This window comes from Carassius carassius, chromosome 2 (genome assembly GCF_963082965.1).
Source record: "Carassius carassius chromosome 2, fCarCar2.1, whole genome shotgun sequence".
Lineage (NCBI taxonomy): Eukaryota > Metazoa > Chordata > Actinopteri > Cypriniformes > Cyprinidae > Carassius > Carassius carassius.
In genome coordinates, this window is record NC_081756.1 from 46,117,837 (window position 1) to 46,135,838 (window position 18,002).

The following is an 18,002-nucleotide window of genomic DNA, read 5'->3' on the forward strand; positions in this document are numbered from 1 at the left end:
GGTCTGTTGAAAGCGCTATATAAATGCAGTCTATTTACCATTTTATGGAACCATTTAGACAAAAAGGTTCTTCTATGGCATCATGAAGCACCTTTATTTTTATGAGTGTAAAGTAAATAACATTATAGTTCTTGTTTAAATCGAACCATACCTCAACATAATATGTCATAAAAAGTAATGCAAGGGTGTCCTGATGTGGTGATGTGGTGAAAATAAGGTGAAGACGACTTGCTGAAGTTCAAAGCGAGTGGGGAAGAAAGGGGATTTAAGTGACTTTGAAACGTGGGATGATTGTTTGTGCCAGATGTGCTGGTCAGAGTATTTAAAAAAACTGCTGATCTACTGGGATTTTCATGTACAACCAACTCCAGGGTTTACAGAGAATGGTCCGAAAAAGAGAAAATATCCGGTGAGTGTGTGTGGACGAAAATGCCTTGTTGATGTCAGAGGTCAGAGAAGAATGGTCATACTGGTTAGAGATGATAGAAAGGCAACAGTAACTTAAATAACCACTCGTTACAACCAATCTATGTAGAATACCGTCTCTGAATGCACAACAAGTTGAAACACTGAAACAGAGGGGCTACAGCAGCAGAAGACCACACCGGGTGGCGCTTCAGCAAAAACAGGAACAAGGCTACTATTTTGAACTGGCTCACCAAGATTGGACAATAGAAGATTGTAAAAACGTTGCCTGGCCTGATGAGTCTCGATTTCTGCTGCAACATTCAGATGGTAGGGTCAGAGTTTGGTGTAAAAATTATGAAAGCATTAATCCATCCTTCCTTGTTTCAACGGTTCAGGCTGCTGCTGGTGGTGCTGGTGTAATGGTGTTAAGGATGATTTCTTGGCACACCTTGGGCCCCTCGGTACCAACTGAGCATTGTTTAAACACCACAGCCTAACTGAGTATTGTTGCTGACCATGTGCATCCCTTTTTAAGACTACAGTGTACCCACCCTCTGATGGCTACTTCCAGCAGGATAATGCACCATGTCTCAAATAATCTCAGACTGGTTTCTTGAACATGACAATGAGTTCACTTTACTCAGATGATCTCCACAGTCACCAGATCTCAATCCAATAGAGCAGCTTTGGGATGTTGTGGAACGGAGATTCACATCACGGATGTGCAGCCGACAAATCTGCAGTAACTGTGTGATGCTATTATGTCAGTATGGACCAAAATCTTTGAGGAATGTTTCAACAGCTTGTTGAATCTATGTCATGAAGAATTAAGACAGTTCTGAAGGCAAAAGGGGGTCCAAAATGGTAATAACAAGGTATATGAATTGTAAATGAAAAGTAAATGAATTAGCCAGTGAGTGTATATTATACTATAATATATTAAATCTACTTCAGTATTGATATGGACAGCTAAATTTTCTGTTGGAAAGTTGTAATGATTAGTGTTTGAATTGAGCGCTTACTCCATCCACGTCTCATCCATGACTGATTCATGCATGGGTTGCGAAAGCTCCCAATGAGATGATGACATCACTGAATTCAATGATGAACTGCCTTTAACTATTATTTTGCATTACTGACACACTGTTTTCCTAATTAATGTTGTTCAGTTGCTTTGACACAATCCTTTTTGTTTAAAGCGCTATATAAATAAAGGTGACTTGACTTGACATTAATGTGGCCTAAATAAACACAAAATGCATTTACAGTTGGTCGAGCTGGATCTTGTATGTTGAGGTTGGGTTGAGTGATCAGAGTGCAGTGTGTCTCAAATGCATCTGGACCTCTTTTTGCACCAAACTCACAGAGTTACACACAAAGTTGAACACTTAGGTTAAATGGTTTGTTCAAAACTATAATCCTAAGTATGAGCAATAGTATTAGTAATGATTGCCACTAATTACATTACATTCAATCTTGGATGGCTGCTGCATGTTGTTCATAATTAATAAAGTACCTATCCTATCCTATAATCACATTCTGTCAGTTTATGTGCAGAGATCAATACTGACTCCGATGACTAACACGCAGGAGTCGCTGGTGCAGCGGCATGCATCGTTTTTTTTATTAATGCTCAGAAGGGACCTTCACACCTTTCTACCACGTCCTAAACAACCTACGCTTGACCTTATGGCATATTTTATTGTTACCCCCAATCAAATTTTAGATCTGTGTGTCCACAGATCATGCCACCTTCCTTTGTTATTTGTTCACCTGATTATCCGGACTATTCAATGTCCTGACTGCAGGCCAGTTATTAGCAGCATGTTCATCACATGTAATATGTAGTAGACAATCATAGAGTTTAAATAAAAAAAAAAGCAAAATAACATCTTTAACGCCACATGCAGTTAAACAGGTAATGCAGTATCGAGGTCTGTGCCAACAATATAGCATGCAATCTGTTGTTTGAAAGATTATGCTTTTTGAAATATTATATTGGCTGCACAGTATGCAATACACTGGCATTTTATTCTGAACATGGTCAAATATTTGCTATATTATTGTGTGTATTCTTCCCAGTGCACATCCTTTTTTTAAAACCAATCTTAAATTGTTTACAGTGACTTCTCTTCCCTCTCAATTCCTGATGGACAAAATCAATTCCTGTCCTACAGTATTTTTTTTGTTTTTTTGTTCAAGGAGGTGAAAAGTCAATCACACATTTAATTTCATACTGACTTTAAATCTGCAGTGATAACTGGTGCATTTACAAGGAACAACCGCAGTGAGATGATTTACACGCTCAGAAACGTCTTCATTAAAACTTTAACTGAATTTGCTATTTGAAGACTTTAGTAGCTCCCAAAGTGAAGAAGTTAGAAGAAAGTAGTCCACTTGTGTAGTAGATCTGACTGTGAGAGGGAGGAAGCTCTCACTAAGTCTGGCTAGATGCTGATCAAAGAAGCACTGGAACTGGAAACGCCCAACTGTTCATCACACCATAGTGAGTTCATTATCATAGCTAACAGTTCGCCAAAAAACACACTCCTTGAGGGCCAGTGCAGGAATTCAGAGAAGCTTGTAAGAGGGACTCGACTTCAAAACAGAATCAAACAGACCGTGTTCAGGAATACAGCCATGTCCTCTGCCAGTGGGACACTGGGTATTTCCTATTTTATATTTTGTTTTGGCAAGAGTCTGCTGAATAATTTGATGACAAAATTTTCTGAAACTGTGCCCACTTAAAAAAAGAAAAAGAAAAAAAACCCCACACTGAATATTAGACATTAGCCACACACGCGCACACACACACACACACACACACACACACACACACACACACACACACACACACACACACACACACACACACACACACACACACATATATATATTTGTGTGCGTGTGTGTGTGTGTGTGTGTGTGTGACTGTATGTATATATATATATATATATATATATATATATATATATATATATATATATATAGTGTATATATGTGTAAGTAGAGCTTATTTTTAGGATCATTAATATTTCTTATTGAACCCTGCCCATGATGTGGACAAAATATATTTATTGTTAATAAAGGATTTGTACATTTTCATCAAATTTCCATTTGGGTTATTTATTCCTTTAATCAACTTGTCAGGTTTATGCACAAGATCACAGATTATCTACTATCAATCAGTTTCCAACCTGAAAATTATCGTGCTTTTTCACAAAGTTTTTAATTGATTAATTATTTAATTAAGTATGTTCAGCTGGTGACCAACGGTCCTTTTCCCAAACTGTGATGACATTTCCACAGTTATTAACATTGTAAAATTAGCAAAGGTTTTTTTTTTTTTTTTTGTTTTTTTTTTTTTTGGAATGTATATTTATACGACTATATTACCTTTTTTTTTAAAACTGCTACGTTCGTTTTTCAGGGAATTACAGTATGGTAAATATAGACATATACCCAACCGTGATGACTTCTGCTTCTGAGAACCCTGAAATATTAAAAAAGTGCATTATGCTTTTTTTACATTAAAATTAAATATGTCTTTTATTTTATAAAGAATACATGATGCATGGATCTATTTCTGTATATATCTGCTTAATTAAAATTGTAAAATAAAAATCACAAGTCATTGAGAACATTGAGAGCAGTATAACATTGAGTTTTGTCCTCATAGCTAACTGAGTGTGTAGGCAGACAGAAGCTTCTGGAGAAAAGCCAACCAATTAGCCTCAGCCTGAGTCAGAAAAAAACATGCTGATGTTCAGTTGCTTGTCTTTGTGTGCTTGTTGCTGCAGATTCAGATGATCTAACTGGATAATAAATGATGCACTGTATGGATGACACACGTGCTCACCTTTACACAGTCTAGTGCTGAAGCAGAGCTGTGGGTTAAAAATGAGCACCGTGGCAGATGCTGCAATTAAAAAAAAAAAGAGAGATAAAGACATGACAAAGACACAACCTCCAAATATTCAGATTAATGACTGGCAATTGGATTTTTCAGTATTTGATCTGATCACAATTTGTTTTTGATTACAAAAAATAATAATAAAAACAAAATATTACAAATAATAATAAAATATTACAATTGAATAAGATATTAAAACTTGTTTTCTAATTTTAATGTCCTACCATTATGCTACATTTTTTTAAATTTATATTAACTCAATGACATTCTCATTCCTGTAATTAAATGATTTTTAATTATTACTATGAATAATAATAACAAGAAATTCAAATAAATAATAATAATAAATAAATAAAATCAATTTGAATTATTCATAATTGTCATAAAAATAATGCCACCATTCAAGAAATTAAAGAAGTCATAGAAATAAATTCCTATGACCTATTAATTCATTCATTGCCTCATTTTAATTAAAACGTAGCCATAAAATAGAAAAACTGTTTAATTTAGAAGATATTAAAGAAATATTATTGGGTTATGGACTTGCATTTTGGCCAGAGGAGACGGTTTGAAGTTAAAAACATCATCTTGATGGATTTGTTTCTTACAAACACAATGTTTTTATCAACTGTTTGGACTCTCATTCTGACGGCACCCATTCACTGCAGAGCATCCATTGATGAGCAACTGATGATTCATTTCTCCAAATCTTTTCTGATGAAGAAATAAATTCAGTGACATCTTGGAAGGTCTGGGTTTACATTTTATTTTTGAATGAACTATTCTTTTAAGACCCTGATGTCAAAAAAGGTCTTGTATCCCTCAGAAGGGGTTAATTTAGTCATAATGACAGGCTAAACATACACCATCCTGCTTATTACACAGCTACTTAACCAATAAATAAACAATATAGACACAAAATGTTGATGTGTATTTAAATTGTTTTATTATGTGAGATGATAGAGAGAAACATGAAACTAAGAAATAGGTTTTAAGGACAAGGGTCAATCAATCAGAGTCAAGTATCCCAGAGAGCATTGTAGGCGATGAAAAAATGCAAAGCTTCTTTTTTTTCAACACATTTTCCTTTTTATTCCATTGCATCTGTTTTATGTTAGGTACAGACGCAGCTGAGGCTAAACAGGCTGAAGTTGAGCAGTGATGGACGTGAGCTGTGCCCATCAGCGCCTGTCTGATAGACAGCAAGAGACAGCAGCTTTACAAAAGCCAAGGGACTCATCGCTCATCTCAGCTGCATCAGGAAAACAGATTCAATTTGTCGCCCTGGATACTCTAATATGGACACAAGCATACAGTAGGCACGCACTGCTGGATTTTAATTGACCTCTATAGTGCATTTGGAAAATATGTTGTGTTATGCCAAATACTACATTTAAAGCTTAGAAACATAAGTTCATTTAGCTTTATGTTTATTCAATAATTTAATTAAATTGATGTCAGCCCTTTATAAATGAATATTTACAGGTTTGGGTGGGCTTAATGGCAAGCTCTTCTAGTCTTTGGGTTACATTTAGCTTAGAGAAATGGTATTAGATCAACATTAGGAGACACTTCCAATAATCCAAAGAACAAAAATCAATCACTATACCATTTAATAGCCTTACTTGAGAGTCTTAAGTTTTCAATATGCTACATTTACTATGTATTCTCTCAGAAATAAAGATACAAAAAACTGGGGCAGTATCTTTTTAAACGGTACTAATATGTATCCTTGAGGTACTAATACACACATTTAGGGTAAAATAAGGTACACATGTGAATCTTTTGAAAGGATAACACTCTAGTGACGGCTTTTGTACCTCTTTTTTTTCTGATTGTGTATTTATTCTAGATTTTTTAAGGTTTTTAATGTAATTAAGGCCGTATGTATTTGATCAAAAATAAAGTAAAAACAGTAATACTGTGAAGTATTTTCAGAATTTAAAATAATAGTTTTTTATTTGAATATACTATAAATGTAATTTATTCCTTTGATGAAAAACTGAATTTTCAGCATCATTAGTAATGTTGAAAGAACAGTTGTCCTTCTTCATATTTTTGTAGAAACCATGATACATTTTTTTTTAAGATAGATAGAATTTAAACAGTATTTAATGCATCTTTGCTGAAGAGAAGTCTGACTTTCTTTCTTTCTTTCTGTCTTTCTTTCATTCGTTCTTTCATTCATTCTTTATTTCTCTTACATTTTTTAACTGTATAATAGCTTCCACAAAATATTAAGCAGCACGACTGTTTTCAACACTGATAATAATCAAAAATATTTCTCGAACAGCAAATCAGCATATTATAATGATTTCTGAAGGATCATGTGACACTGAAGACTGGAGTAATAATGCTGAAAATTCTGTTCTGGATAAAGAAATAATTTAAATTTTACAAAAATATAGCAAATGTCTAAATAATACTGTATTTTTGGTCAAATAAATGCAGCCTTGCTTCTTTCAAAAAAATAAGAAATCTTAATTAGTCCAAACATTTAGCCAGTAATGTATATTCCAGTGACAATCAAGCTCACAATGATAAGGATAACACTCAGAGTTCATCTGACTCGGGGATAAATGTGGAAGACATGGATGATATGGGCTCAAGGGGGATGCTGGGAAGCATCAGAGGGGCGCTGTCAGTCACCCAGCCTGAGGCCGTTCTGTTGAAGGTGGGCCGTTTAACCCCAGCGGGTGCTGCGATCACGGGACTTGGAAGGCTGGGGTTCACATCCAAAGGTTTAACAGGGACTTTGGGTGCCTTGCCGAAACCACCGAATGGAATAGCCACCCTTCAATTAGAGGAGTGACAAAACATGAGTCCCTATGGTTTTATTAGACAACACAACAAAAATAATCTTACAGGAAAAGGGGAGACAGATAATACAAACCCAGAAACATTTTATGTAAAGGTATCTTACTGAATGACTAAATCAAATACTTCTGGATAGCATCTTTTTGCTCATAAAACAAGTTCTTATGTTAAGTAGAGGAAGGTTTCAACTATTCTTCAAAGTCAACATGAAACAGCATTCAGATACCATTTTACTTTGTATTTGCATATGCTACAGGATGTTCAAAGAGAAAAAGGGCCTGTTATTATTTTATATTTGATATTAGAAATGGATGAAAAGTGGGCATTACATAACAGAATGGAGTGTAATTGTCTAAACATAATCATCTGCAGAAGTGTTGTTATTGTTTACTAAAACTATTCAAAAATTGTTTAAAATATAAATATTAGACAAAAAAATGGAAACTTGCAGAGCTTAAAAAAATCAAAATGTGTCCATTGCAACTAACTGAAATACAAAAAATAAATAAATAAAAAAAAGTCTAAAATTGATATATAAATACATTTAGGATAAATAGAAATATTAGAATAATACTAATAATAAAATGACAAAACAACAAAAATACTAAAACTGAAAATAATTAAATAAATAGTAATTCAAAATACTCTATGAAATATTAATAAATGCTCTATAAATAATACTAAAATAACACAAGTACTGGATTTTGAAATACATATGCATGGTTGATTCAAACACAATTAGTCGAAGAAGCAGCTATATATATTTTTTTTCTGACCTGTTGAAGCTCTTGTATTGAGGAATCTCTTGTCTGGTTTGGGGCTCAGGCATGCGGGCGACCAGCGTTTCGGCCAGAGAGGGGTCACTAATGAGGGCCTGTTCCCAGGGCGACTGGTAGGATCTGGGCATTGCTGTAAAGTTGAACTTCTCTGCTGGAACATCCTTCAAGGGACCACCGTAACCTATTGAACGCATGAAAAAAAATGATTTATTATATAACATATATACATCAACCAAAAAACCCTGTGAAATAGAGGTAAGCTTAAGAATGGCTTCCAAAAGAGTTTCCACAGAAATAATAGATATTTTAAAACAATATTAAGTGTGAACTGAATATAATGTTTTCAGACACTTGCATGTAATGCACAATTAAATGAAAATTTATTATAGTTTAAATGCATATTAAAGCAAATGCAATTTGCTGAACTTTGCTTTTCGACCCACTTACATAGGACTTAAGACTACCATTGTTATATGTAACGTCATAATTGTATTGTCTTTAAAAAATGGTTAAAATGTACTGCTGAATGTACTGACAAGCATACAGTATATATATACACACACACACACACACACACACACACACACACACACACACACACACACACACACACACACACACACACACATATATATATATATATATATATATATATATATATATATATATATAAAATGTAATTTATACTGATGTAAAGTAACATCAATAGCATTATAAAAATTAATAAATAGAAATAAAATAGATTAAATTCAAGTATATGTATAATATAAAATCCAGTATTTTACATGTGCTTTAGTATGTTCGTCAACATATCAAAAACTTTTTTAAATGTGAAAATTACACTTTTGGAATTTAAAACTTTTGGTAACACTTTTTAGGGATAAATTTTGCTTATTAGCAATAAAGTAGCTCATTGGCTGAACACAAATTTAACAACTACCTTACTAACTAATAAGCACTAATACATGAATACTAACACACACACACACACACACACACACACACACACACACACACACACCCACACACACATGTAAGTATTCACTTTAAATGCACTACTATCTGCAAGTACTTTCTTCTAAAACATACTTTGAAGGTTTGAAGTATACAACAAGTGCACATTTAATACAATGAAGGACACTTCTTTTTCACAAGGGATCAATTTACATTACTTGAAAAACAATAATGCTGATAAACAGAAAGAAAAACACAAAGATAGTCTGCTGAAGACAACTGCATAATAATCGGCGCTAAGAACTTCTCAAATCTAAGATCAGGACAAAGCATGTTTGAAAATGAAAAATGAGCATCAGCAGAGGGAATACAGGGAGATGCCTAAAGGTCAAGGACACACATGGCCTGCTTTAGTTTTCATTGTTTTGTGAGCTATCCCTTAATAAAAGTGACTTGACCACATATATGCCTTCATAATGTAAGGCAGGCAGCAGTGTAACCAACACAGCTCAGTGTTTATGTCATTGATCCCATTTGTTTGCATTGCTAGTGAAGCATAAAAGAAATTAGAAACTAAGAAAAAGAAGTGAAAGGTTTCACAAGGTCCTAAAACATGCTGTGGAGGAATACAGGGTGACCCTTCAAAATGATTATATCGCAAACTGCTGTTCACTGCAGGGCCAGCAAGCCCAAAACAAGTTACATAATGTGGGTGTTCTGTCATATATCAGCCTCACGCAGAGGACAGTCTCCTTCTCGAGTTTATCGGCCTCAAGGAAGCAGCACAAAATGCATGGGTTTCAGCGCTGAGGGTCTGGGCAGTTCAACGGGCCTCAGAGAAACTTTCATAACAGCAGAGGAATTCGTTTTTAGACACTGTTTTCATGGGGCAGTGTGCTGACACATCAAGACACTAATAAGCGATGAAAAAATTATCATTAGGAGGCAGTTTAGGCCTGCTGACTAGTGACACAGAAAAAGTAATTGGCTATAAGAAGGATAAAAAATGTCTATGGATGGTATTATTTCCGTTTTTTTCTTTGCATTCAATGATTTAGCTGTACAAATATGCCTTGTCAAGAATTCAGTTTTGTTTTAACATTAAATAATTTTTACAAATTAAATAACATAATTTATAATAATGTATGATATAAGAAAATATAATTAAAATATAATATAATAAAATAATAAAAAATAAATTAAGTTTTGGTTTAAAATGAAACTGTATGTCTACAATTTTTTTTTTTTGTATTAAATCTTAGGGTTTCAGTTTAACATTTGTTTTATTTTATTTTATGGTATTGTTTTACCATTAAGCCATGTATACAAATAAAATAAAATGGTATGGTTTTGGTTTAACTTTGCACAACAAAACAAAACAAAACAACTAAATTAATCTAAACTAAAAAACAAAAAAATTAATAAATAATAAATAAATAAATAAATAAAAAAAAATAAAAATAAAAAAAAATAAAATAAAATAAAACAAAACAAAACAAAACAAAACAAAAAACTAAACTAAACTAAACTAAACTAAACTAAAAAAATAAATAAATAATATAAATAAATAAATAAAACAAAACAAAATAAAATTGTATAGCGTGATACCAGTGGCTTCTATCTCTCACACTCTGGGACTTCATCTGATTTTAATCTTGTTTATTTATTATCAAAAATTCAACTGCTGGTCTTTGTATGTTCCCCTCCCCGTCCAAATGAGGCCTCAAAGTCATTAAAATAGCAGGACGCATTGTAAATGTGTGTTCATCCACCGATCTAGGAATGGTGGCTGAACCCCAAGGCTAGATGAGGCCATGGGAATGATAAGGATACGATCTGTTTATGATGTTATCGTGGCTGACTGATGCTCTGTGCCACCACTTAAAGGATACAGGAAACACTTAACACACTTCCTGTTTGGGCACTACAGCCACCGTTCACACAGGAATTACATGCTCAAGATGTAGAATATGTAGTTTACAGCATGTAGCACAACCCCCCCCCCCCCCAAAAAAAGTAAATGCTATATTTAATTTCCTTATTGAGATAATGTGTGTGTTGGAGGGTGGGTAGTGCCCACCAGATTTTTTTCTTTTTTAAATTTCCTTTTTGAACACCGCACACAGTTTTAAAACAATTGAACAACTTTACATGTTTTGAAAATTAACAAATAATCAGTGTAACATTTTGCTGGTTTTGGATTTTAGAACTTGTCTTGAGTTTAAAACCTTTTTTTTTCTCTCCTGAAAAAAAAATCAATTGTTACAACCAAATTCTTTTCACTTGACATTAAATGTGAAAAATTTTAGTGCAATTTATTCTATAATTATGTTTACAGTTTATTATCATTGCTATTTACTTTTAACATCACCTATATACTGTAATAATAATAACAATTATTATTATTATTTTTATTTGTATTATCTATTTTTTAATAAGCATTTTCATTCTCAAAATATTCTTTGGTCTTTGTGTACAAAATGTTAAATTTGGACTTCACATTGAGAAAATACAGGTCAGAGTCAAAATGGTCTATGGCAGACCATTGGCTTTATATTTTCATAAGACCCTTCATCAGGGTCTTGACCTCGTGTCCCATGTGGGGATTTGAAACCATCCCACCGGGTTTGGTTTCAAATTTCACATTTTTTGATGTTGTCACATTCTTCATTAATAAAATGACAAAAAAATAAAAAAGTCTCTCAACACTCTGAAGCAGAAGTCTTTAAACTTATCCTTTTCAATCATCCTACTACTTGTCTACTTGATCCTATTCCATCTCATATCCTTCAAGCCATTTATCCTGCAATTGTACCTGCACTCACTCACATCGTTAACACATCCCTTCACAACTGGTGTTTTTCCCTCAACACTTAAACAGGCTTGTATAACCCCACTACTTCCGAAACCCACTCTTAACCAAACTCTTCTAGAGAACTTTTTTTACAGACCGGTTTCCCTTCTACCTTTCATTGCAAAAACACTGGAACGAGCTGTGCTCAACCAAGTCTCTGCCTTTCTCACACAGGACAACCTCTTGGACAGCAACCAATTTGACTTCAGAAGTGGACATTCGACAGAGACTACCTTGCTTTCACTTGTTGAAGCCCTAAGACTTGCAAGAGCAGCTTCCAAATCTTCTATATTTATCTTCCTGGATCTGTCTGCTGCTTTTGATATGATCAACCACCAGATTCTCCTGTCAAACCTATTGGAAAATGGCATCTCAGGAACCGCACGTCAGTGGTTTGAGTCTTACCTCTCAAATAGGTCCTTCAAGGTATCTTGGAGAGGTGAGGTGTCCATGTCACAACATCTAGCTACTGGGGTGCCTCAGGGCTCAGTTCTTGGACCACTTCTCTTCTCTGTCTACATGGCATCATTAGGTTCTGTCATTCAGAAACATGGCCCTTCATACCACTGCTATGCTGATGACACTCAACTCTACCTCTCATTCAATCCTGATGATCCGACGATAGCTGCTCACATCTCAGCTTGTCTAACAGACATTTCTTGTTGGATGACACACCATCACCTTCAACTCAATCTGGCTAAGACAGAACTGCTTGTGGTTTCAACAAACCCATCACTTTATCAAAATTTTACCATCCAGTTGGGCTCATCCACCATAATTCCTTCAAAAACAGCTAGAAACCTTGGAGTTGTGATCGCACGTTCATCAATTTGCACTGGCTAGCAGTAGCTGCTATATATATATATACCTTGCTATGCATACTTATATATGGCTGCTCTTTTGTTAGTTTTGACTGGTTTTATTGTCCTTATTTGTAAGTCGCTTTGGATAAAAGCTTCTACTAAATGACTAAATTTAATGTAAATGTTTGACATCTCTATACGGTCTCTGACAACCAGACATTTTTGGGCAGAAAATTACACTTGGTAAAACAGTATAAATGCAGTGCTTGGACCCCTGAAAACATGATAGTATCAAGAAATTGCTGTGTACTAACCTGGGGCAATAGTCTCAGGGTTAAGTGTATTTGGTACCTGGTCATCCCCAAGACAGTGATCATTATTTAAAATGTTTGTCATTTTAGCACTTGGGCCCTGAGAAATGGCATCAATCTGAGAAAAGAAAAATGGAATGATCACTCCATTTAGAATTTGTGGTTATCTGGATTGTATATGAACCACACATTTTTGACGGGTGACACTCACATTGTGCTGCGTGTTGACTTCATTCTGAATACTTTCAAAGGTGTATTTCTCTGAGCGCATCTGACGCATCTTGAACAGACGGGAGCCCCTGTTTGATGCTAAGGAAAGTTCATCCAACATGATCTCCTTCGGTGCGCTAATTTTCCTCCCTAGATCCATCTCTGGTTCTGTGGAAAAGAGTAAAACGGTAAACTTTTTATTTATTTTGCCTGTCCATTCATACGACAATGCTGTTTTGGTGACTGAAAGTGCACATTTTTGAAAACGTCAACGTTATTGTTTTCCATTTAAACACCCAATACAGGAATCTTTGAAAATGGTGACGTCATGCGCGTGCATAGTACATCAAACAAACAAACAATGGCGGAGTATATGGTACTGTTGTTTGTTTGCTTACACTTCTTCAGCAAAGTCTGGATTTACTTCACCAATATTACAACCAACAGTGGATTTTTTTTCATGCCGCCTTTAAATCTTCTGTTTATTTATTTATTTATTTTATTATGCAAAAATTATACAAAGATTTGTACAAGCATATACAACTCGCAACAAGTACAAAAACAAATAAACATTCATAAGAATATGTACAGTGAAACAGTCACAGATTCTTTGGCATTGCTACAGAATTCAGATAAGTTTTCGATATTCACATCATATATCATCATATAATCATCACTTCCCCACAGGTACTGTTTACTAACAAGGTGACAGTGCCAACAACTGGCCTGGCATACGTAATACAGCATTTTTGACATAGTCCCCGTCTTCGCACTCCTTAAAGGAAGTTTTAAACTATGGAGCTTTTTTTTCTGAATTGCATGATCTAAAGTCGCAACTGCAAGTTATAGAGTCAGAATTGTGGGATGTAAACTTGCATTTGTGAGAAATAAAGTCAGAATCGCAAGATTTAAACTCGCAATTCTGCAAGTTTATATCTCGCAATCGTGAGTTTGTCTCAGATTTGCATTTATATCTTGCATATGTGACTTTGTAACTCACAACTGCCAGTTTCTATCAAGCAATATTTCCAATATACAAAACCGTTCTTGTAAAATACGTTAACAAATTTAATGAAATTCGCACAAAATTTGACATGAGGCTACATCTTCCCAACACTTTGGATTCCGACCAAACTTGGTCAATTTTATACCAAGCATAACCTGAGGGCACATGAGTAGTTTCAGCACAGTGCACCACCTACTGGTCAAAAGATATAAAAATGGACCTTTCTGCTTATAACTTCTGTGTAGTTTGCTTCATTAGATTCGGAACGGCATACTGAATCAAATGATACCTAATGTTTCTATGTTTGCCTTTTTAGGCGTTGGCTGTTTTTATTTTAAAGTTTTGTAGCAAAATCCCTTTAACGAGATCTCCAACCCTGCTTCTGAAGATCTACTATATTGCAGAGTTCATCTTCAACCTTAATCAAACACACATGAACCAGCGAATCATGGTGTTTAGGGCTGCTTAATTAAAGACAGGTATGTTCTGAGCTTCTTGTCTTCTCTGCCACTCCGACAGCTGGGTTTGTCAACAATTACTCCATCGAGTTCGGTCAGAAATATTGGTGTGATCTTTGATTACCAGCTGACCTTCAAAGACCACATTGCAAAAATGGTTTGATCGTGTAGTTTGCATTGCACAACATCAGAAAGATCAGGCCCTTCCTAACGGAGCATGCTGCACAACTTCTTGTCTGGGACCTTGTCATTTCTGACTGAACTTCCATCCTGTGCAATCAAACCTCTACAAATGATTCCGAACAATTCTATTTATTTGTATGTCAGCTGTACCAAATTGAGTTATTACTGACGTCTGTAATGCAGGTCACTTGGGGAGCTTTAATAGGCCTATCAAAGGATGAAAATGTATCCTGCTAGTATTTTCTTACAGCTTTCAAGCACCATCTTGCAGTCAGCCGCCAGCCAATCAGCTGTCCGCTCCTCGAAATAGAATTTCAAACAGACAACTACAAAAGGATTAGTTGCTCTTGGTAGTAATACATTTCTACGGATTAGTATTTTTAGCTGTCCAGTGTTTAGTTAATGTAGTCACCAGTAATGTGAATACACAAATCTCACCAGTGTTTTAACATGTGTTAATAGTTAAATATACAATAATTTTTGGGTTCCAGTTTATATTAAAAGGTTTGGGGAGCTACTTAAAAGTAAATTTTTATATTTATTTTTTATAAGAAACGAATAATAACTGCAGTAATGACAGCTTTGACCGCAGATATAAACTACATTTTAAGTTATATTAAAATTGGTTATTTTAAATGGTAAATTTTTTTAACAACATTATACATTTTTAATGTATTTTTATTCAAATAAACAGAGCCTTGTTGAGCAGAGACTCATTTCAAGAGACGTTTTTCAAAAGCATAAAAATCTTACTGACCCATATCTTTTGAATGGTGTGTGTGTATGTGTGTGTGTGTATATATATATAAATTAAATTAAAATTATATATATATATATATATATATAGGTGCAGACACTATTTTCACTCAACAATTACAAAGCAAGTAACATTAAATTTGAAGTACAATTCTGAAGTAGAAAATTTGAAATAGTATTTTCTTGTATAACATTGTCCAATAATCGTTATTTACTTCAAATACATACATTTTTTACACACACACACACACACACACACACACACACACACACACACACACACACACACACACACACACACACACATATAGAGGTTGGTAATGAATCATTGCTCATACCATCAGTGGCATGGATCTCTCTACAAATAGCAGCCGCCTGCTTTTTCCTCTCCTGTGTTGACATCAGAGTGTGCCGAGACATGCTGTCTGTAGAAGACAAAGTTAGGGAATGTGAGTCTCCTACATTTTGGCCCTTATAATCTCACACATTTCCAGAAACTACACAACAGAGCAAACACATAATCATATTTATAGTCCAGTGGACTATGTGATATTTTTTACACCTGCTGAAAGGCTGACACTAGCACATCCCTTTAAATAACCCCGAGCAATTAAACGTGATGGCCCAGCAAAGGCAGCGCTCCCGTGTAGATCTGTGAGGGACTGGCAGATATAGATCCGACTGGACAGGACACTGCTGAAGGGTGTGATGTCACACCACATGAGTCGAGCAGGTGAAATCTGTGTCTACATCCATAACTGTCCTTTTACATGCTGTAACTGAAATCTCAAATGGAAAGCTGTCTAACGGCCCAGAATACCCACTAGTGTTTATATAGATGCTAAAAGTATTAAAAACCCTGACATAATCATTGAAATTAGAAAATTAGAGATGTTATTAGCAGCTAACTGTATTTAAAATTACTAAAATTAAAAATGAAATAAAAAAATTTCCTAAATAGAAGTATATGAAATACATACAATTATAAAAAGCGCTAAATACTATAATAATAATATACTGTAGAAATAATGCTAAAACATCACCAACTGCAAAGACGATAATTAAAAAAGGTTTATTTGACCATATGCGTGTACAGTACCTTGGTATTTACATGGTGCTTCAAAGAATACTATTAGTAATTTCAATAATCTTTTGTTATTGTTTACTTATTTTGATGTGTCGATGAACATACTAAAGCACATTTAAAGTACTTGATTATAATTTTTACTGTAGTGTGTTATTCAATGTTACATAATATGGTTAGTACATGTGTATATATATTTAAATTTAAATCTACTAAATTGCAACTTAATCATTACAAATGGGTAATTACAAATTTATTAAAATACATGACATACAAGTATCAATAGAAATGGCAGTACAATATATTTTAGTTCGCCAAAAATTATTGTCAACACATTCAACACTTTAAACATATTTAAAAAAACTATAGAATTATGAAATTACATTTAAAGATACACTTTTGACTTAGTGAGTCAAAAATCACTCTAAAGTTCAGCTAATCGCATTTAATATAAATCTATTTTCATTTGATTGTAACTAGCATTCAGTTAAGTATCCAGAAACATTACATTCAGTTGGCATTGAAGTTTATTCTTTTAAAGTGTGCCCATAATAAGTATTATTTTTTTTCATCCTCAGTATTTAGTTTAATGCATTTCAGTTCATTCTCACAACATATTTCACAAATACAGAAATGGCATCAGTATGTGAATCCAACAGTGTGCATATATCACATATGACCAGCACAATCAGTATAGGGCAATGTAGTTAGTGACAGCTGACAGCTGATGATGGCAGTCAGAAACCATGACAGAACTTTTAACAAACTGTACACACAACCCAAGCGTCCCTGCTGCATGAGCGGCCGAGGCAGGGCTCTTACCTGCGCCGTGTCAGGTTGTGTCGAGAGGTCAGTCTGGATCTGTGCTGGGTTTCTCTCTGAGCAGGACTGGGGGGCTCTGGCCAAACGGAGGGCTGTCACAGCGATGGCCAGCTGTTAGTCTGTCCCCTTTCGCTAGCATGAAGTTATAAATAGCTCTGATCACACACACACAAACAGACATACGTTGACACTTTTGAGTGTAACGGAGGCAGCAGGTGTCTGCTCAAGTTATGACTTCACTGTGTTTGTACAAGTTCATTCATTCTTAGGTTTCAGTTGGGTCACTTAAGTTTTGGTTAACATGGTCAATGGCCTAGTTTTTACTGTGAATGAGTGTAGTATGATTTGTTGTAGTTTGTAATCTACAAGTCAAAACTGAGTCAGAAATATGTAGTGAGATGGTTTTGTCCAGGATTGTTAAAGGGGTCATCGGATGCCCATTTTCCACAAGTTGATTTGATTCTTTAGGGTCTTAATGAAAAGTCTGTAAAACAGTTTGGTTAAAATTTCTCAATGATAGTGTAAAACAGCACCCTTTTTACCCTGTCAAAAAACAGCTCCTTTCAGAGCATGTCGATTTGAAGCATTTTCCTTTAAATGTTAATGAGCTCTGCTGACCACGCCCCTCTATTCAGAGCCGCTCT

At 34.7% G+C, this 18,002-nt stretch overlaps 1 protein-coding gene across 1 annotated transcript; it reads right to left on the bottom strand.

Annotated features, from left to right (window-relative positions):
* Positions 1-5,244: 5,244 nt before the first annotated feature.
* On the bottom strand, positions 5,245-17,508 carry LOC132110790 (myozenin-2-like). The gene is made up of 6 exons (XM_059517742.1): positions 17,359-17,508; positions 15,791-15,877; positions 13,051-13,217; positions 12,843-12,957; positions 7,915-8,098; positions 5,245-7,115 (listed from the first exon to the last, which is right to left on the bottom strand). The coding sequence occupies exons 2-6, from the start codon at positions 15,870-15,872 to the stop codon at positions 6,875-6,877; spliced, it is 789 nt and encodes a 262-aa protein (XP_059373725.1). The 5' UTR covers positions 15,873-15,877; positions 17,359-17,508; the 3' UTR covers positions 5,245-6,874.
* Positions 17,509-18,002: the final 494 nt, after the last annotated feature.